The sequence below is a fragment of the Primulina huaijiensis genome, chromosome 5 (genome assembly GCF_012295235.1).
Source record: "Primulina huaijiensis isolate GDHJ02 chromosome 5, ASM1229523v2, whole genome shotgun sequence".
NCBI lineage: Eukaryota > Viridiplantae > Streptophyta > Magnoliopsida > Lamiales > Gesneriaceae > Primulina > Primulina huaijiensis.
This window is the reverse complement of record NC_133310.1, coordinates 21,396,190-21,418,141: the sequence shown is the minus strand read 5'-3', so window position 1 is coordinate 21,418,141 and position 21,952 is coordinate 21,396,190. Positions and strand designations below refer to the sequence as shown.

Sequence of the window (21,952 nt, the reverse complement as noted above, 5' to 3'; positions counted from 1 at the left end):
CTTGAATAATAAATGATGCATGTTAATTAACATAATATAAATCACAAGATATGACAAATCTTTATATGTGAGACGGATCAACCCTACCGATATTCACAATAAAAAGTAATGCTCTTAGCGTAAAAAATTATACTTTTTCATGGATGACCCAAATAAGAGATTCGTCTCACAAAATACGATCCGTCAGAACGTCTTCCACATATTTTTGCCATATAATTAATAAACTAACCATCAATATATTAAATTAACTCTATTAATTAAATCCCAAAAAAGGTTAAATTCAAATATCCACAATCATTTACTTCATTTTTTCCTTATTTAAATTTAAATACAATATAGAGTACTACTCATGAAAACCATCACTCTTTACGGAGGAAAAACAGACGTCTACCATTCACACCGTGTAGCAGCTTTTTATATGTTTTTTCCCAAGCCATAATTTTGACAAAAAATACAAATTATGACATCATGCAATCGTCAGCTCATGTTCCTGCAATTTTGTTCTTTCTTCTTGAACCCCTTCATTATGATTCAAATGCTGCATCTCTTCAGCTCTTCACATGAATTTCTTCCCATATTGTCGTGCGAACAGTAGTTGCCGAATCCAATTAATCGAGTGTATTCTGAAATTATTCCAGAAAAATAAATTCTCGAGAAATATAAATACTTATCACCGTTAAGAAAAAAGGAAATGTACCAGCGGATGAAGAATTGTACGATTCTTTGCAGTGACGAATGGCGCCTTGAATTCCATCATGCTGTTCGAGTAACGAATCGTCTCTCCGGCGGATAGGTGGCTGTGCCGTTGACGTGTATCGGCTCTGTCCCGAATACCTTGCCACAACTTTAAAACTCCCTACTATGCTCCTCCCATCACGAAACTTTGATACGTTCATCGGAGCCGTCACCGGAGAAGGTAACGGCGTCAAGGATGTCTTTGACTTCACCTGCTTCTCGTCCTGTCTCTTTGAAACCTTTGCGTAGAAAGGTTTAATTAGCTTCAGATACTTTCGGACAGAATCCCTCGAAAGTTTCTCGGGAGAAACGACGTAGGAGGAGGTCACTCGCTCGCAATCATACTTTTCTTCCAGCATTTTACTTCTCAAGCTGTTGTCTCTGGCGAAAACTGAAGAAACGTGAAATTCATCTTCTTTGCGTTTCGCAGAGACCTGACTCCGCTGTTCAATTTTCGAGGATTTCCCGAACACAGTCACCGGACTCGTATTCAACTGGGCGTTAGGCTCCGGTTTCCGCATTTGCACGATTTGTTTGAAACCCAACCTGAAGACTTTTAACTTGGAATGCAACCGCATGAGAGAAATGGGAGACATCGCCTTCGAATTAGCATCTAACACTCGGTTTTTACTCAAAAATACATCTCTAGGGGACTCCATAAACGGCAGATCTTTCTTCGAAGCTTCATTGCCTCCCTCGATGGTGGAGGAATCAGGCGATTTGAAAACCAAATCGAAGAACGACTCCTCGTCTTCTTCACCGTCGGTGCACGAATTGCTCGCGTCCTCATTGGTGTTTCCGCAATAATTCGTGAATAAGTCGCCGCCGGAGAAGGCGTCAACTCCGAAGCCGGCCTTTCGCCAGATTTTAAAATCAGTGGAAGCTTCCATTAGAATTTAGAGATCGTTTGAAAAGTGACTTGATTCAGTTTAGTCTGCAAGTACTTATAGGGGAGAGGGATTGCTAACACCTTGTTTGGTGTGAGTAAAATGGCGGTCAAGTGGGACAAATCATTAAAGTTAAAAAACGGGTCAAAAAATATGACACCAAACACTGAATTACACTGAGATGAAACAGGGACGACTCATGCAGAGCACAGAGTGTATTTTGCAGACCCGGACCCATAATTAATAACCATTGCTGACCGGGTTTGGATCGGAAAATTTTCGACTCAAATAAATAATTTATTTTAAAAATAAATTTTAATTAAACATTTATTATTATAAAGTTATTTCTATTTGGTACGCAAACATTTTTGAGTGGTGGGTATGATTAGACGTTGGAAAAAATATCAAATTTTCGATATATACCGAAGATTTCGATACGGTACGGTAATAATATCGAATTTTTTGGTAAGATAACAATATGCAATTTGAAAATTTCAATATATACTGAAACACCGAAAAAATATACAAAAATTTTAAAATATGTAATATTTTAAAACAATAAATTTATAAAAAATTTAAAATGTAAGGTTTTTTCAGTATAAAACAGTATATATCGATACCGTACCGAAATCTCGGTATACCGTACAATTTTGGTATAATCGGTATGATCGGTATACCGAAATTTTCGGTACGATATCGATATGAATTTTCTTATATCGTAATTTTCGATATGATATACGATATAAAATTTTCGTTATGATACGGTACGATATACTACCTCTAGGTATGATTTCGATCTTTTCAGTTCAAATACAATTTTATTGAATCGTATCATCATGAGAGGTATTCAATAATATTTTTTTAATATAATTAATTAAATGCATTAATTTAAAATACTTCCAATGAGTGATTATTGACTGAATTATATTTTTAACACGTACTTATTATTTATAATATTAAATAAAAAAAATTTATAGCATGTTTATGAGGGAAAGAACTGGTGAAGAAGGAAATTCACAAGGATGGACAGAAATTTTACAAGAAGAAAGTTACAAAAAAGCGGTGGTCTAAAAAGTTTTCTTAAGCTCTGCTTAATCCCGTTTAAACTTGAAGTTAGACAAAAACGTCTCGCTTCGGAGAAAAGCGGTCAAACTAAGCATAATTAAGGCGTCAAATTAAGTGTGTTTAATCACAATTAATAGCATCTGTTTATTTTTAATTTTTTTATTTTGAAGTTATGTCTTTTTATTTTAAAATANCGGTATACCGAAATTTTCGGTACGATATCGGTATGAATTTTCTTATACCGTAATTTTCGATATGATATACGATATAAAATTTTCGTTATAATACGATACGGTATACTACCTCTAGGTATGATTTCGATTTTTTCAGTTCAAATACTATTTTATTGAATCGTATCATCATGAGAGGTATTCAATAATATTTTTTTAATATAATTAATTAAATACATTAATTTAAAATACTTCCAATGAGTTATTATTGACTGAATTATATTTTTAACACGTACTTATTATTTATAATATTAAATAAAAAAAATTTATAGCATGTTTATGAGGGAAAGAACTGGTGAAGAAGGAAATTCACAAGGATGGACAGAAATTTTACAAGAAGAAAGATACAAAAAAGCGGTGGTCTAAAAAGTTTTCTTAAGCTCTGCTTAATCACGTTTAAACTTGAAGTTAGACAAAAACGCTTCGTTTCAGAGAAAAACGGTCAAACTACAGTTTGACCGAATTAAGCATAATTAAGGCGTCAAATTAAGTGTGTTTAATCACAATTAATAGCATCTGTTTATTTTTAATTTTTTTATTTTGAAGTTATGTCTTTTTATTTTAAAATAACTAGTTGCGTTTTCAATTTAGATTTTATTTTTAAATTTTAATTATGATTTAGCTTGTCTGACAATGATTTGACAAATATTTAATATTTTTTAATGTGGTCTAGTTGCAAAAACAAATAAAGACTGTAATTTTGATATTTTTATTTTTTATAAATATGAGAATTAATGCATCATACTTAAATTTATCATCTTTATGTATTATTTTATCTATTTATTAGTTTGAGATAATTACAATTACACTAAAGATAAAAAACGTTTTTTCGCTTAAGTCCGTGCTAATCTCGCTTAAGGTTGAAAAACTTGGAGCTCAATATCCGCGCTTCGGGACGTTTGACGCTTTTAGAACCTTGCAAAAAAGAGGGAAAATAAAAGTAAAAGAAAAGAGTAGAGAAAAAAGGGAAAAAATTAGTGAATCTTTGCGAGCTTTGAGTTTTACTTTTTCCAGTCTTTATTTGCTAAATAATAAATCTGTGAAAGCAAAGCAGATATCGGGGATAGTGCATGCCGAGTCAGACTTCGGACTTTGGGTATTTAAAGGTTTGACTTGTAGTTTTGGTAATTTGAAATTTTGCTGACTTTTTTATTGTTTTATTTTATTATTCAGTCTGATTTTAGTTTTAGTTTGAATTTTGATTTCTAAAACATTTTATTATGGTATATTTTAAAATTTTTAATATCTCATAATACTTTTGTATCTGTTTCCACGGTATATTTTCAAGAAAACACTTTTTTCTAAAAAAAATAAAGTCCAAACATATCTTATAAACTTTTGGTCTCGGCTACCAAAAGTGTTAATTTCTTTTAAAATTATTTTAAAAAGTGCTTTATTATCTAATTTAAAAAAATAAAAGTCGAAAACAACGTGGGAAACAAAAGAGAAAATAAATAAAGTCAAAAGACTGTAAAAGAGGTAAATTTCCAAAAATAATTTCTTCTGCCACACATTTTTTAAAAAATCTTTAACGGTTTTGCTTAATTGTAAAGTAAGAAAATGTCCATCTATCGTGTCCATCAATAAAATGACACTCACTAATTAAATGTGTGTGTACGTGAGAACTAATTGCCCAATGTAATATACTGTGAGCATCCTGCGTGATGGGGGTTCACAATGTGCCGAATTCTCCATGCCTAAGTTCAAGGGGAATGAATAAACAATAAAAAATGTCTCGTTTTCCAGATAATATTTCTACAAATGAAAATAATACTTAAAACAAATTCACAGATAAATTGTATTTTGTCTCGATGTTATCTATATTATATTATTAAGTTTAAAACTATTAGAGTGCCTAATTTTTTGTGTCATGATATGTTTTAATAATTATATATATTAATAAATTGTTAAAACGTTAATGTAAACCATATATAGCTTAACAGATAGAGCATTTGTTTCCTAAATATAAATGAGGATCAAAATGTAATTATAAAAAATAGTGAGAGACTTTATTGTAATTTTGAGATATGAATTAAAAAATATATTGTAAAAATAAAGAGAATAAAAGCAAAATAAGAAACTAAATGAATTATAAAAAATATTATATAAGCACGTAACACGTACATCGATATATTAGTATTGTTCTGTACGTGATATACTAGTATTTGATTATGTACTAACAAGATTTGCTTGATTACACGACCACAAATGAACTCTTTTTTTGGGGAAATCGGTCCAACGGATTGGGAACCAGGCCCAACTAAAAAACATAAAACTTTCACCCATTAGCAGTCGTAGATATATAAATATCTATGTCTACACTATAATAAAATTATTATTTAATTCATAATAAAATATCTAGAATAATTTTGTAACGTCCAAAAAGATATTTTTTTTGAAAATTTCAGGAAGTGCGCTCGAAATGCTAAAAAAAAGTTGAGTAAAATCTGTCAAATCTTCCATATCCGCCTGTTGCGATGAGAAACACGTCTTATTGCCTCCACATAGTCCGGTGCCATTGCCGGAGACCGGTTGGGAACAAATGTTTTTTATTTGACAAAAACTTATGTAAGACGGTCTCACGGGTCATATTTTGTGAGACAGATATCTTATTTGGGTCATTCATGAAAAAATATTACTTTTTATGCTAAGAGTATTACTTTTTATTGTGAATATCGGTAGGATTGACTTGTCTCACATATAAAGATTCGTGAGACCTTCTCACAAAATGTTTACTTTTTTATTTTTATATAAATGTGAAACGTGGCGTCGTGAAGATTCGACCATCTAAAATCTCATGGATAGTACCTCAATGTGCATTAAAGATAGATATCTTTTACTATTTATTAAAGTTAAAGTCCACATAAAAACTGTATTGTGTCTTGGTCTGTTTTTTACTTTCTCAAAAATACCCCTGTAACTCCTTTTATTTTCTCCCCACGTTAGTCTCTTCTTCCCTCAAATCCAACGCAGAAAACAGATTCTCTCATAAACAGAAAATCCAGATATCATATTTTCTGAAACAAACACCCGCAAATCCATCATGGTTGTTGCTTCCTCCTCCACTTCCTCAACAAACCAAACCAAGCTGCTTTGTTTATTTTTCTCCCACTACTTAAAGTGGCACAGAATAGGACAACGGCTTCCACAAACAGTCATCTACACCCATTGAAGCCGCAACCTCTTTCAATTTCTTTTGAAGAATAACCCACACCTAGGATCTGCTCTTAGTTCTGTTGCTGTCGCCTCTGCCGTTGAACCGGCTGGTGGGACGGTTGGAGGGGTAATTCCAGGCGTCGTCAAAGGAATTGCTGTCTCAATTTCTCACCAACCAAAGGTTCTTCATGTTTCATTTTACAAATATTAACTGTAAAATTTGAATTTTTCCCATTGCAATGGATGGCTATCTGCTTGGTTCTTTTTGGGTCATAATTTTTTAATTTTAATTTCGAGGGGCTGTTCTCCTGTGGGTGGATGCATTATCTGGGATATCAACCCACACATAGGATCTGCTCTTGGTTCTGTTGCTGTCGCCTCTGCCGCTGAACCGGCTGGTGGGACGGTTGGAGGGGTAATTCCAGGCGTCGTCAAAGGAATTGCTGTCTCAATTTCTAACCAACCAAAGGTTCTTCATGTTTAATTTTTAAAATATTAACCGTAAAATTTTAATTATTTCCGTTGCAATGTATGGCTAGCTGCTTGGTTCTTTTTGGGTCATATTTTTTTAATTTTGATTTTGAGGGGTTGTTCTCCTGTGGGTGGATGCATTATCTGTGATAGCTTTGAAGATGAACACTGCTAATGTTTCATTTGATTTTTGTTCAGAAAAGAAAAGATTGAAACGTAAACGAAATGTAAAGAATATTGTATGCAGATTGTAGGATGTGTTGATGGAACTTGGAAGAATGATGTAGTGATCAATAAGTGACTCATGTTATTTTGGAACTTTAAGAACGATGTGTTGATGGAATGGTAAAAAGAATGTATGATGTAAAGGTGACTTTACTGTATGGTGAACGATTATTCGTATGGAGTTGGGAGCACATGAGTCGTGTTCTCATTTCACCAACTACACTTTAATTTAATAGTGTAATAATCATCATTTAAATATATATAAGAAGAAAAACAATCATCGTGTTTCAAATAAAAAAATAATGGTGGGTCAGAACTGAGAAAATGACATGTTACCAAATATTCACACGATGACTAACGTAAGATGCTCTCATTTGTTCTCTGTCTAATCAAGCGTATATAATAACTAAGATTGAACTTGGAAGAACGATGTAGTGATCAATAATTGACTCCTGTTATTTTGGAACTTTAAGTAACGCCCTCCATTTCTTTCCTATCCTCTCTGAATAATCCATTCAGAGAGGATAGGATGGAATTTGTGTGCGGTTGTACGTGAATATTACGTATAAAACGTGTTATATAAGTATGTTAAGAGGTAAAATTGTGCAAAGATTGAAGAAAATTTAAAATAGTAAGTGTTTTTTGTCAAACAATTGAAACAACATAATTATTGATAACATTAAATCATACACAAAATTGAAATAAATTTGTGCGCGACGTTGTACGTGAATATTTGCACAATGTTTGTTTCTTTCATCTGTTAAGAAAGCTCGGAATTTTAATCCTGCCTTAACTTTATAGTGTTCATGTGTAAAAGGAGTTAATTAGAAGAATGGAATTTGTGTGCGACGTAGTACGTGAATATTAAGTATAAAATGTGTTATATAAGTATGTTAAGAGATAACATTGTGCAAAGATTGAAGAAGGTTTAAAATAGTATGCTTATGTCGTTTCAATTGTCAAACATTTGAAATTTGCTATAGAATGAGTTAGCTTTCCGACAAAATTAAAAGAATGAAAATTTGGTGAGTTTTTATCAAGTTATGTGAAAATTTCCAAAGGCATGTAAACTAAAATTTTATGCTTTTTCATAGACTAAGCAATTAGGAAAAAGTTTGATATTGTTAAGTTATTTCAATGAATTTATTATATTATTATGAATGTATCTCACTGATAAAACCTTTATGTACTAATGATTTTACTTTTATTTTTATTTGTCAATCCATATTCAATTACACATTAAAACATAATTTCTTTCAGATTTTCATATGGAATTTTTGTTCATTCATTGGTGAGGCTGAAAGAGATCAACTTCAAATTTTATTATGAGTTATTTCGTTATAAAATAGTATCATAAAATACTCATTATTTAATTTTATCCCTACGGAATAATGACCATAATGTCATATAATATTTTTTAAAATTATATATAAAAAACTACTATTACATATTTTATATCTTTTACTATTTATTAAAATTGGGCATACTAGAGTAACTAAACGGTGTCTTGGTGATCTTTTTACAAAATTTTGATTTTTATCCCTTTCTCTTTTTAGTATTGTTTTTACCCCTTACAAGTGTTTTCCATTTTTTTAATTTATCGTTTGAATTCTAAAATCTCGAAAGTATGACGCACATTTTGAATGTTGGTTTCGGTTTCCCCCTTATGAATGCTTTCAAATTTATATTTGTAGATCAAGGTTTTAAATTTTGTCCAACTCTTTATTCTCTCATGTTTTTTTCATCTTCATTATTTGGTGTTCTTAGATTCATTTGTGATAAGCGATGTCAATTTACTCTCATCCAATTAACTCCAATTCACGACGCTCACAACTTGAAACTGCCTTAGGAGACGCCACCTTTCATATGCGTTCAAAACTGAATCAGACCTCGAGACCATTTTTTAATATTTGGACTAGAATTTTGTGCCATTCATCATGTATTTTACATCTTTTTACAAACACAAATTTAAACTCTAATCTTCTGCTTCTCTAACGCTTTCTCTTTTACAATTTTTTCACATCTTCCGATAAATTTATCATATTTAGTGTCAGATTAATGAAGATTCTTTAAATAGTTTAGGCAATGGGTTCTTCACTCAGTATATATTAGGTTATGCTTTATGTTGACTTTGATGTAATGAGAATATATTTCTCTTGCAGATATCTAAATATTGAAAAATGAAATCCACAACTTCGGGAGATCATATATCAGACAACAATGTCAATAACATGTTTTCTATACATAATGACGTCGCAAATCAACAACAAAGGTCTCCACAGGTATGCTATTTTTTCATATAAAATTTCAATAAAACATTTTAATACTATATTGTCGAAAAATTTTAAAGAAATTATTAAAATATTTGTATTTTAAAAATCATTTTCATTCATGGTCAATCGACATAATAATACAATAGCATTAATATATTTAATTTTTTTATATCTTTCATTTTTAGACAAAAACGATGATATATTGGCAAAATATAGCTTCAAATAGTTGACGACATTGCCATGTACATACATGCTAAAATAATCATTAACCACTCCATTCTCGCTTTTGTTTTGAAGTATATTCCACTCTAATTTTTTTATTTTCATAAGTACATTAACTATTCGTCTATAATTCTATGTAGGACATGACAAATTATAGCTCCAGCTCTTACATCATCGAAAGGCGACAAATGCTAACGCATAACGAACGTGAAAGGATACATTCTATGACCCAACAACGACGACAATCTTACCTTGCTCGACGTCGATCAAACTACCAAATTAGAAGAATGGAATTTACTTCCTCCATTTCTACTTCAAACCAGCATGGTATAATACGTAGTTCAAAAAATATTTACATGGTCTATAAGTGATACTTTTGATATGTGCTAGATGCAAAAAACGGTTACAAAATGAATATATTGTTCAACAGATCAACAAATAAATTGGAGATTGGCACAACGTACCAGACGACGATCAATGAATGAGGATGCAAGGAACATGGAATTGGCTCGCCGTCGTACAAATTATCGAAGGAGACAAGATAATGAAAGATCAACAATTCCATCTGAGTCTAATCTTGGTAGTAGTGATTTTGCTGCACCAATTACAATTATTCAAGAATCAACTCATAACATCAGTGAAAATCGTAAGTATCTTTTACAATATTTGGACTTATATCCACAATGTAAGGTTAAACAATATTTTCTTGGCATAACAATCATTTATTTACTTTGATGTATTGTACAAAATATCCCAAATAGTTCTCATTCTCAAATACTACTACGAAGTTAAAAAAGGCTCCACATCTATTGTTCATGACAGTTGTTGATGTGACGACAGTGCGACAAACATGTCGCTCAGAGCCAATATCTTTTCATACTTTAACATCAAATTACGAGCGTGGAAGTTCTAGCACACGTCTACCAAGGCCAAATTCTGTTCATCAAGGTATTCTACTATATCCATGAAATAGTCGATTATATATATATGTTTTACACCTTTAATCAATATCAATGAGTTCAAATAAAAATAAATAATTTAAGAAAAATATGTTGACTTAATTGGTTTTAAATTGCTAAATACTTGATTCATCAAAATTTTTTTATATTTGAGACATACAGGTGAATTTTTTTATTAAAATTTTTTTTATTGATTCTACAATCAATTTCCTCTCTCACGTTATACATTTAATATTTAATGACTTCAATGAGAGTCCAACTAGGTGATTGATGTTTATTTTTTGTTTTCAATGTCAAAATTTTTAGCTTAAATATTTAATCATTTAAATGTTTCATAAGTTAATTTAAAAATTAAATAGGAAGCATCCTGCATTAAATATATTTTTAAACATGTAAAACTAAATTTGAACACATTATATATTTTTAAATGTCTTATTTCATAGTTTTGTACAAAAAAATTAATTTATTTAAAATAAATACTCATATTTTTAAAAAATTCATATAAATAATAAAGATATTATTTCAAAATATGGTATATTTTTTTAACGTAAAATATGAAATATCTGACTTTTTTATTAGAGCTCATATGCATTTGATAATTTCATTTAACAATATAGGATTAAAAAAAAATTGAATTTTTTGCAATAGACAGCGTACATCGTCATATATTTGGAAAATGGGTTACTTTAAAAAACAAAGTTTACAAATAGTTTAAAATAATAAATTTCCACTTTATAATTTATTGGTTCACTCTTCTAGCAACAACTCTTTTTAAAATTGTTAGTTTGAAGACTAATTTGAAAATTTTTGCAGGAAACATTTTCGAAGAAAACAATGTCACTACTAACATACAACAATATCCACGTCCACGTCGATATCGTAACCTAGCAAGAAATTTCGGTGAAAGTGAGATAAATTATCAGTGGCAATTGTCTGACCCAAGAATTTGTACACATTGTCAAGCTCTACTGTTTCTTGGTGAAACATCACAATTCTGCTGTAGAAATGGAAACACAAATTTGGATCATATCCCTTCTCCCATTGAATTGCAAGAGTTGTATGCTGCGGATAATGAGGAAGGCAGACATTTTCGACGGTTCATAAGGGCTTACAATCATGTTTTCTCTTTTACATCAATGAGAGTCAATATAGATGAGTCCTTAACAACCGGTACACATGGAATTTACACATTTCGTGCCCAGGGATCGATATATCACTCGATTGGAAGTCTTCTACCAAATGAGAATTGTAGGCCACGGTACATGCAGATGTGGATTGTAGACACAGATCATGATATAGACAACAGACTTCATGAAAATCCAGAACTAAGGCGAGAATTGCTGCTTAAGATACAAAACATTCTTGATAAACACAATCCATTTGTGCACGTGTTTCGACAAATTGGCAAATGTGAAGACATACCTAACTGTAGGCTCATCATCAGGCAACAAAAACCTAATGAACATCAATATAGTTTACCAACAACATCTCAAGTTGCAGCCGTCATTGTTGACAACGAGTGTGAAGAAACTTTGAGCAGTCGAGATATTACTATACAAGGAATCGGTGGAAATCTTATCAGCATTCAAGATGTAGTTGGCTATTATGATCCTTTACAATATCCCCTACTTTTGCCATATGGTACATATGGTTGGGACTTAAATATCCGAAATATCAACGGTACCCGATTAACATGCTTGAATTACTATGCGTATATGCTACAGGTTAGTGAAAAAACATTGTACTTTATGCTTTATCTTTTTTATTAAAAAAAGTTCAAACTTATATTTACATCAATTCTCATATAGTGTAAATTATCTTCTTATCCAGATACGAAAAAATTCACCATCTTTGATTCTTAGAGGAGGTCGTCTACTTCAACAATATGTGGTTGACAATTATGTAAAGATTGAAACACAAAGACTACGATGGATACGTTCAAATCAACGTGATATACGTTCAGAACTTTACCAAGGATTGCAGGATTGCTTACATGGAGGTGAAAATAATGCAGGTACAATAACTTACTGATTTGAATATTGTACGATAACTTAATGATTTGAATATTAATTTTCACACTATATGTTACAACTCACATCTTACACATATCTATCATATACATTATACAGGAAATGTTGGTACCCGAATCGTTTTGCCATCATCTTTCGGTGGTAGCCCACGTGATATGTACCAACGGTATCAAGATGCCATGACTTTGGTACAAACGTATGGAAAACCAGATATAATGCTTACAATGACATGCAATCCGAATTGGAATGAGATAAAAAATCAACTACTTTCTGGGCAATCGCCTCAAGACCGTCCAGATTTGATTACAAGGATATTTCGGTCAAAATTTGAGGAATTCAAGAAAGACATTGTGGATAGAGGGGTTTTAGGTAAGGTCCGCTCTTATTCGTACATAATTGAGTATCAGAAAAGAGGGCTTCCTCATGTTCATATGTTGGTCATATTTGAAAACAATGACAAGTTGTGTACTCCCGACCACTTTGACTCAATTGTACGTGCTGAAATACCTTTACAAACAGAAGAACCCAACTTGCACAAAGCAGTTGTCCACCATATGATACATGGGCCATGTGGATCGATGAATCCTAATTGTCCATGCATGGTGAATGGTAAATGCAAGAAGAACTTTCCAAAGCCATTTGTGGAATACACATCTCGAGGAAATGATTCATACCCTTTGTATCGAAGACGTGAAGGTGGCCAAGTATCAGTTCCCAACAATGACAATGTTTTCATTGATAATGGTTGGGTTGTCCCTTACAATCCCTGGCTTTTATTAAAATATGATTGTCATATTAATGTTGAAGTATGTGGAGGGATTAAGTGTGTCAAGTACATATACAAGTACATCCATAAAGGTCCTGATCGGGTCGCACTAGAGTTACGAAATGGACAAAATTGTGATGAAATCCAACAGTACGTGGATGGAAGGTGGATTTGTGCGCCTGAAGCATTGTGGCGAATTTTCTCATTTGAGTTCAGTAGGATGTATCCTTCAGTCATTAGGTTACAACTACATACACCAAACCAAAATTTGATTTATTTTGACCCCCAACAACGCGTAAGTGACCTACTTGCAGATGACAACAACTCGAAGACTATGCTTACAGAATTTTTCAAAATAAATTGTGATCCTGACTTGACTGGAAAGTATTTATATCGAGAATTTCCACAATATTACACATGGATAAAATCTGAAAAAAAATGGATTCGTCGAAGACGTAACAATAAAGTGGTTGGAAGAGTATATGTTGTGTCGCCATCTGAAGGTGAGAGGTTTTATCTTCGTATCCTTTTAAATCATGTCAGGGGCCCGACATCTTTTGAAGATCTGATGACTGTGAATGGGATAACATATTCAACATTTAAGGAGTCTGCTCAAATGAGAGGACTTCTCAAACAGGATGATTATGTAATACAATGTCTTCAAGAAGCACGCTCTGTTAGAATGCCATCTGCATTGAGAAGGTTATTTGTATCCGTACTGGTGTTCTGTCAACCAACAATAGTTCGAGAACTCTGGGATGAGTTCCATCCTAGCATGTGTGAAGATTATGGCAAAGAAATTTCATCAAGTAACTTAATCATCAATAAGTTATTGCTTGAGATACGAAGGTTGTTGCATCAATACAAAATGAAACTTGATGATTTTGATTTGCCATCAATAAGTGTTGAGTTTTTAGAAGACGCACCACTACCAAGAATAATTGAGGATGAGCTTTCTTATCATATTTCTGATGATGATTTGAGATCTATTGAACGTTTGAATGATCAACAGAGGATTGCGTTTGACACCATCATAGAAAGTATAATGCATAACCAATCCCAACTTTTCTTCATTGATGGTCCTGGAGGCACTGGTAAGACTTTTTTATACCGCTCAATGTTGGCACATTTAAGAAAAATGGGTAAAATAATAATTGCGGTAGCAACATCTGGAATAGCTGCGACATTGTTGCCAGGTGGAAGAACTGCACATTCACGTTTTCAAATTCCACTTAGACCAACCGCATCAACACTTTGCAAAATAAAAAAGCAGACAGAACTTGCAGATCTAATAAGGCGTGCATCAGCTATAGTATGGGACGAGGCTCCAATGGCAAATTGCTATGCTTTTGAATCTGTCAATAAGAGTTTCCAAGATATTATGGAAAATCAAATAGCATTTGGAGGGAAGACAATGGTTTTTGGTGGCGATTTTCGACAAGTGTTACCGGTTGTTAAACGAGGGTCAAAGGCAGAACAAATTGCTGCAAGTATTTCAAGGTCAACATTCTGGAATTGCGTCAAGACAATACACCTTCAACAAAATATGAGATCTGCTCAAGATATTGATTTCTCGCAATTTCTATTGCGCGTAGGTGATGGATTGCAACATACTGTAAACCGTGATTTCATAAAATTACCAGATTCAATTATCATACCATGGGAAGGTGAACAATCAATTCAGATGTTGATTGATTCTGTTTTTCCTAATATGATAAATCATGTTAATGATGAAAACTATATGGTTGATAGAGCAATCATCACACCAAAAAATGTTGATGTGGACAATATTAATCAAATGCTGATTCTCAATTTTCCTGGAGAGGAAAAAGAGTATACTTCTTGGGATAGTGTAGAAGACGACAATTACAACCTTTTTCAGGAAGAATTTTTGAATTCCCTTAGTCCAAGTGGTTTGCCACCGCACAAAATCATATTGAAAGTAGGAAGTCCCGTCATGCTCCTAAGAAATATTGCGCCTGAACTTGGTTTATGCAATGGAACAAGATTAATATGTCGCAATCTTGGTAGAAACTTTATAGATGCTGAGATCATAACAGGTCCTCACAAAGGTACCAGATACTTTCTACATAGAATGCCCTTGAAAAGTGAAGATAATTCCGGATTACCATTTGAGTTGACACGTCGACAGTTTCCCATAAGGCTTAGTTTTGCTTTGACAATAAACAAAGCACAAGGTCAAACAATCCCAAATATTGGCATATTTTTGCGTAACCATGTGTTCAGCCACGGTCAACTATATGTGGCACTTTCGAGAGGAGTCTCACAAAATTCTACAAAAATTTTGGTAAAAGACGGGAATTTAGAGCGTCAATCTGGTGTATTCACAAGAAACGTGGTTTTCAAAGACGTGTTGCTACCTAATACAAAATGATAAAGTGTAAGTAAGTCAACTCTCTTTATTGTAAATTTCTTATAAATACATTATGTACAAATATTTGCAATAACCGTTAAATACATGATATATGCTTCAATATTAGAATTTGGGGAATGCTAATAAATTCAATTTATCTCTATCTCTGTTTTCTAACCATGCTTTTATCTATATCCATGTTTAACTATTTCTCATCCTACATCTTATCACGTCTCCCAAATAACCATTTTCGGCATGGATATTACAATTTTTAATATTTATTGAATCATTTTTAAAAAGTACTTGGTTAGTTTCTAATACATAAACATATTATTTATGATTTTCTGTTTGTTAGTTTAAGTTAATTTTTTTTGTTGGTTTTGACTTTGTGTTTTTTTCTCAAAAGCTGAAGGATACTGGTTACAAACAAATTATTTGTAAAAATGGCATACTCAATTCAATGGATAAGATCTACTCGCCCCCAACTTCTTCTGGTTTGTTTTTAACAATGAATAAATATATGATCTATGATTTATTATGTTGCTTTATATTAGTAATCATTAATAATTCGTTTGTTTGTTTTGATATTGCAGGTGATAATGTATTTATTATTTCCATTGTTCTATCTACTTAAATTGTTGATTTCTATTTCAACTTAAGCAAAACATAATACGTGTCTTCCGGAAATGATTTAATTCTACCACTATTGCTAGAATTTGTATTGTTCATCTTTGTGAAATAATATACTTACAATATTTTGGTTTTTTTTGGGCAAATAAAAGGAGATTGTCAATTTCTATTTTATTTTCCATGTATTTAATGAAATCATTGCAGTAGTTTATATTTTGTTATATCATGTCAATTTTTTATAGCACACTTTAATAGATTGCTTGATTTCTTTTGTACATCTGTGTTGTACTTGGGTGTGATTCGATAAAATCAATATTTTATTATATTACGCTAGAACTGGGGGTGTTTAACTTATACATACAATGTCTACAGATAAATTCAGTTTTAATTGTATTTGTTCAATTTATTAGCTGAATTTAAGAGAAAAATTTGAGGTTTTTATATTCATTAAATTTTAGTTCGATGATGTTATGATTTTTTTTTTGAAAAATCAATTGACTATTTGTTTAATTCTTTTACGTTGAAGTTTATCGTTATTTCACATGAGATGATATTACGGCTTCAAAAGAATAAATATTTTTTATGATCAAAACCTATATCATGTAAGGTAACAAATTGACTTTTACATATTTATTTAAGCTTTGAAATCCATTGCTTTTCATGGTTCAAGTACAAAATATTTCGATGTCATGATGTAATATCATAAATGTTTAGTATATTAGCTCAATATATTCATGACACACGCAACGCGTGTGCCTCGGTTGCTAGTATTTAATAATTAGTTATGGGTTTACTGAACCAATGACCCATCATCCCTCACCGGCCCACACGATTTCCCTTTCCCTCAGTATCAAAAAAGAAAAGAAAGGTATACGTTCCCCCGGTTTCTTCCGAACCTTAGGCTCTGAAACTACAAGCCTCAGACCTAGATAGGTTTAAAACCTTCTAGGCTTTTCCACCATATCCCTCACTCTCTTGCTCAAGTGAAGCAGTCAAAAAGTGCCGAAACAATCAACTCTCGGGAAACACACCGTAAGTCAGCTCGTGAGATCGTTGATTGGATCCATGGCCGACGAACAGGAGAAACACGTGCCCACCTCCGAATCATTGATTGATAAGATCACGGAGAAATTTCACAGTCACGATTCATCTTCATCGTCATCGTCAGATTCGGACAATGATAGAGACGAAAAACCGGCCGCTAAGGTCTACCGTCTCTTCGGCCGCGAAAAGCCAGTGCACAAGGTCCTAGGCGGTGGAAAACGTACGCTTTTCCTGCTATTACATTTTTCTAAAATCAATTTTGTAGTTTTATAGAGCGATAATGCAAAATAGTGCCGTGTGTTGAAGGCGGATTTCGGAATTTGGGTGCGTCGATTGAATCACTTGCACTTTCACATTCATAGAACTATTACTTTGTTCTTTAATTATTTAGTTGTGTCCGAATTCAATTGTGAGAAGTGCAGTGTCAGTGAAAATTGATGTTTTTTTTTTGGCGAATTGATACTAGTTATTTGGGATTCTTTCACAAGTTAGACACCTGATGTTTTTGGTCGAGTAGTTGTTGTGGGTGTTTATTCTGTTCTTTGTTTGTCCAATAGATCTGTTCTAATTCTCTTCTAGACACGCAGATAAACCGTGTTACGGGTTTAGATGCCGTAATGGACTAATTTTTATATTTTGTGCGAGAGATAATGTTAGGGATGTTGCTTTTCTATGTGGTTTCCTGAGGTATAAAGAAATAAATGTTTAGTGAGTTCCCGCTGATGAATATGAAACTATAAAAAAGTTTTTTAGTGGCCTTGGTACTTTTACCCCTTCAAATATCTATTATACAGTTAACAATCATTTAACATGACTGATGGACTCTCATTGACAATGTGTTCAAGTAGCGTTCTCGGTTTTACTTTTTACTTCTCTTTCTTTGTTTCATCCTCATGACACTTGAATTCCGCAGATGAACCGAAAGTCGTTAAGTTTTAAGTTTTATATTCTAAATCCCATGTTTTGACTGGAATGTTATTTTTTCATATAATATGTCTGTATATGACTCATGTCCTCTTGAAACACGAAGAGTCTGATGTGAATGTGTGGGAGTCAAATTCGTTAAGTTTTGTTATACCAAGGGACGGCTTGATATGGTTTTGTACTTTGATTTTCTGAAATACAAGGTATAGGATCTAAATTTAAATTGTGATCCGTTCGATGATGAGTTTGCCACCAGTCGAAAATTCGATGTTTAATGTTCTCAATTGGTTTGCAGGCCAGTGGTTCTTGTATGCATACTGTTGAAGTTCTATAAGTTTTTCCATAAGAACTGGCAATATGTTATTATGTAGTCGGATATGCTTTATCACTGGTGTTTTGAATTAACCCAACTAGATTGAATCTCACACTGATTATCTGTCAGCTGCTGATATTTTCCTATGGAGGGACAAGAAAATTTCTGGCGGGTTGCTTGGTGTTGCCACCGCAATTTGGGTGCTTTTTGAACTGCTTGAATATCATTTGCTCTCACTAGTGTGCCATATCCTGATTTTTGCCCTGGCAGTCCTTTTCCTGTGGTCAAATGCATCCACGTTCATCAACAAGTGTGCTTCTCAAGTGGCCCATAAGATTTCCATTTTTGGCATAATTTTTACAATCTTCTTACTTTTCAGTTTTACTTGTGCATCCCAGGTCTCCACTTAAGATCCCAGAAGTCATTATTCCGGAGGATATCATCTTGAGTGTGGCTTCTGCTTTTAGGGTCGAATTCAACAGAGCTTTTGCTATCATTAGAGATATTGCGCGTGGGAGAGATCTGAAGAAATTCCTCGCTGTTTGTGCTAGCATTGTTTGCTCTTAATAGATTATGAGAATGCAGTTTCTAGTTTAATTTCATTTTGCTTTTATATTAACAAATATTTGTAGACCATAGATTTCTCGATGGCAGGGTAAGTTTTCTTGAAATTAATTAGATAATGCATAATTTGGTCACGTGAATAGCTTGCCTCGAGGAACTTTAATGCAATTGTACATGGCTTGTTCATTAATCATCAAATCATTCTGTTTCTGATTTTTAGGTGATTGCTGGCCTATGGGTATTATCTGTTCTGGGAAGTTGGTGTAGCTTCCTCACTTTATTTTACATGGGTACTAAGCATGTTAATTCTGGGATTCAAGCAATATTCTTTGCATTTCTTGATTGAGTTTTTCACGATTTCCCATTTTTCCCTTCAAATGTAGGTTTCATTTTGGCGCACACAGTACCTGTAATCTATGAAAAATATGATGATCGGATTGATGCTTTTGCCGAGAGAGTTGAGGCAGAGTTCAAGAAACAATATGCTGTGTTCGATGCGAAGGTACTGAGTAAAATTCCTAAAGGTATCAAAGACAAGCTTCCATAGATCTTGCAAAATGGTGCGTCATGAGTGTTTTTCTGCAAGACTCGGTGTCTGATAGAAGAACCCTAACTCTTACTGGTTTGTTTTTTGACCAAGTTTGTGGTTTCATATAATTTATAATGGATTCAGTAGTTTTGTGAGTCGGTTGAGTTTTTCCACTCGATGTTTGAATCAGATTGCTGTGTTGTGGTTACTTTGGTTACTTGTTGGTATCATAACTGAGAGGTTTTTTTTTTTAAAAAAATTATTGTTATTATTTATTTTTTTATTAGTTGTATTTACTTAAAGAATACCACTAGGTGTCTCAAATTTATCTTACTGGAATAAACTTCAAGTAAATGATACGATGAGAGAAATTTGTGAAATTTTGTTTGACAATTCAGAATGATGTTATTTGCACAAGTTGCAGTTTTGTAATTTGCAAATACGTGCGTATAGGTGATGAAGGCGATTTAGCTTGTATTTTCAAAATATCGGAAAATTACCTTCAAAACTGATAGAAATATTTTAAGAAGTTTTGAGAAATATTTTGACTTTATAAAAATATTTTAAATCAGCTGAGCAAACCAATTGTTTTTTAAACAGTTAATTTCATTACTTTTTAGTAAATGTAAGTTGTTGCATAAACTTAGACGTACTTTTTGAGGCTCAATAACGATAAATTTTAATTGAATTATACGTTAGAATTTAAACCGACTACATCAGTTTTTATAGAAGGCAATTTATATTTTCTATTAATTTAAATTTAAATTAAAAATATCGAATTTATACCAGTAGAATATCAAATAAATCTAGGAATAAGTCTATTGTGACACGGTCTTACGAATTTTATCTGTGAGACGGGTCAACTCTACCGATATTCACAATAAAAAGTAATACTCTTAGCATAAAAAGTAATACTTTTTCATGGATGATCCAAATAAGAGATCTGTATCACAAAATACGAACCGTGATATCGTTTCACACAAATTTTTACCAAAATCTAGATAATAAATTTTCAGGTTATACTTTTTTATTTAGAACAATATTTTATGTTGATAAATGCTTTGTCGGCTATGGGGAAATGCAAAAAACAAATACTGTTTCCGAGACTCAAAATATTACACTATTGAACGATGTATGATTACAGTTTCATAGTTCCTAAGAACAATTTAGACGAATATTAATGGATTTAACACAACACATTGTTATTTTAATGACAATTAAAACTGACATAGTCAATATATTTACATATTAACATGAATTTATTCGAAAACATAAATTTCCTCCATATCCATTAACAATGTTAATTATGTTTATTTACATTTTAAAAATACATGACATCTTGGCCTATTTTTTTAATCACAGTGTGTTTTTGGTTTCTTTAGGAGGTTCCAAATGTTATCTTGGTCTATACTTCACAATCTGCCAAAGTCATGAGAAAATTGGCTTTGGTTAACTTGAGTTCTTTTTGTTTTTGTGGCACTTGATTGCAGTTAGAAAATAATGGAGTATCAGATCTAATCAAGAAATTTTTAGACATGCTTCAACACATAAAAGTGAACAAACATACCATAGACAAAAAAATATATGCGGTTTTTTTGCAGTTGTCTAGGACATTGTGAATCGTTCTGTGATAGATATATCTTCTAATCAAATTAAACAGACAGAAATATCACACCTTACAAAACGATATTTTTTTAAAAATATTTTCTATTTCCCATTTTTTTGCAGTTTACTAGGAAGCTGACACGTAACCATTATTCTATGATGCTAAGAATTCAAAGCACGACTAGAGATTGCCCTACAATGAATATATGTCTAAGAATTTAAGGGTTTTCACATGTCGTGTCGATAGAGGTTATACCCGAGGTATTGGAGCACTTGTTGCTATTTCTGCAAACAATTGAACCACAACTCGATCCCCTTCAAATACAGTTAATTTTCTCACGACCACGTCCATGGGAAAGAACCAAGAGAAAAAAAAATGAAAGATGAAATATAATTGTAGATCAACTTATCTTTCTCGGGATTTTTCTTTTAAAAATATGTGATTATTATGAATTCCATGAAATAAGGTTTAATCTTTGGTCTTATTAATAGATGGTGGGTATAATATAATGACATATCGTAGAATTCAACAAGATATCTAATACTACTGAAGTTGATATGTACCTATGTATACTCTTTTGAAAGCATGTGACATAATATAAAGACTTGTTGTAGAATCCAACAAGATATCTAATACTACAGATGTTGTAATGTACTTATGTATGCTCTTTCGAAAGTATTTTTCCAATCGATATCAATCTTAATTTCAACGTGATCAAGATTAACAAAAAAATAAAAGTAACATGTAAGCTCTTCTACAACACCAAATGGTTGTCATCACTAGCTACAGCATTCCATAACCTGCATATTTTTAAGACAATTCGATTCGATTTGTACCCATGATAGATGTTATTTCCAAGGATGCCGAAAATCAAAAGATGGCAAATAAAATGATGTTTCATTATTATCTAACATGCTCGAACGTATTTACTCTGTGGTCTAGCCCGCAG

The 21,952-nt window shown here is 32.4% G+C and overlaps 3 protein-coding genes across 4 annotated transcripts; 2 read left to right on the top strand and 1 right to left on the bottom strand.

Moving 5' to 3' along the window:
- Window positions 1-269: 269 nt before the first annotated feature.
- Window positions 270-1,654, bottom strand: LOC140977583 (probable membrane-associated kinase regulator 2). Its single transcript, XM_073442340.1, has 2 exons — window positions 698-1,654; window positions 270-623 (listed from the first exon to the last, which is right to left on the bottom strand). The coding sequence occupies exons 1-2, from the start codon at window positions 1,623-1,625 to the stop codon at window positions 532-534; spliced, it is 1,020 nt and encodes a 339-aa protein (XP_073298441.1). The 5' UTR covers window positions 1,626-1,654; the 3' UTR covers window positions 270-531.
- Window positions 1,655-6,036: 4,382 nt separating this feature from the next.
- On the top strand, window positions 6,037-15,819 carry LOC140977091 (uncharacterized). Of its 2 annotated transcripts, none has more exons than XM_073441654.1 (9): window positions 6,037-6,254; window positions 8,932-9,051; window positions 9,405-9,591; window positions 9,695-9,910; window positions 10,087-10,212; window positions 11,037-11,947; window positions 12,054-12,237; window positions 12,353-15,420; window positions 15,800-15,819. In XM_073441654.1, exons 2-8 carry the CDS (start codon window positions 8,950-8,952, stop codon window positions 15,412-15,414), a joined length of 4,788 nt encoding a protein of 1,595 aa, XP_073297755.1. In that variant the 5' UTR covers window positions 6,037-6,254; window positions 8,932-8,949; the 3' UTR covers window positions 15,415-15,420; window positions 15,800-15,819. The 2 variants fall into 2 exon arrangements, with proteins under 2 accessions (XP_073297755.1, XP_073297758.1); XM_073441657.1 differs by lacking the exon at window positions 6,037-6,254 and adding an exon at window positions 6,273-6,542 and having other exon boundaries at window positions 12,353-15,424; window positions 15,800-15,818.
- Window positions 15,820-16,977: 1,158 nt separating this feature from the next.
- Window positions 16,978-19,645, top strand: LOC140977090 (reticulon-like protein B5). The gene is made up of 5 exons (XM_073441653.1): window positions 16,978-17,287; window positions 18,434-18,614; window positions 18,703-18,844; window positions 19,089-19,158; window positions 19,252-19,645. The coding sequence occupies exons 1-5, from the start codon at window positions 17,089-17,091 to the stop codon at window positions 19,413-19,415; spliced, it is 756 nt and encodes a 251-aa protein (XP_073297754.1). The 5' UTR covers window positions 16,978-17,088; the 3' UTR covers window positions 19,416-19,645.
- Window positions 19,646-21,952: the final 2,307 nt, after the last annotated feature.

What these genes read in the sequence shown, in the direction of transcription:
- LOC140977091 (XM_073441654.1), top strand. Translation starts at nt 8,950, where the DNA reads ATGAAATCCACAACTTCGGGAGATCATATATCAGACAACAATGTCAAT. An exon ending in TTCTACTTCAAACCAGCATG is followed by an intron (nt 9,592 to 9,694) that starts GTATAATACGTA and finishes ATTGTTCAACAG; the next exon opens with ATCAACAAATAAATTGGAGA. An exon ending in TCATAACATCAGTGAAAATC is followed by an intron (nt 9,911 to 10,086) that starts GTAAGTATCTTT and finishes TGTTCATGACAG; the next exon opens with TTGTTGATGTGACGACAGTG.
- LOC140977583 (XM_073442340.1), bottom strand. Translation starts at nt 1,625, where the DNA reads ATGGAAGCTTCCACTGATTTTAAAATCTGGCGAAAGGCCGGCTTCGGA. An exon ending in GTACAATTCTTCATCCGCTG is followed by an intron (nt 624 to 697) that starts GTACATTTCCTT and finishes GAATAATTTCAG; the next exon opens with AATACACTCGATTAATTGGA.
- LOC140977090 (XM_073441653.1), top strand. Translation starts at nt 17,089, where the DNA reads ATGGCCGACGAACAGGAGAAACACGTGCCCACCTCCGAATCATTGATT. An exon ending in ATCTGAAGAAATTCCTCGCT is followed by an intron (nt 18,845 to 19,088) that starts GTTTGTGCTAGC and finishes TCTGATTTTTAG; the next exon opens with GTGATTGCTGGCCTATGGGT. An exon ending in CCTCACTTTATTTTACATGG is followed by an intron (nt 19,159 to 19,251) that starts GTACTAAGCATG and finishes CTTCAAATGTAG; the next exon opens with GTTTCATTTTGGCGCACACA.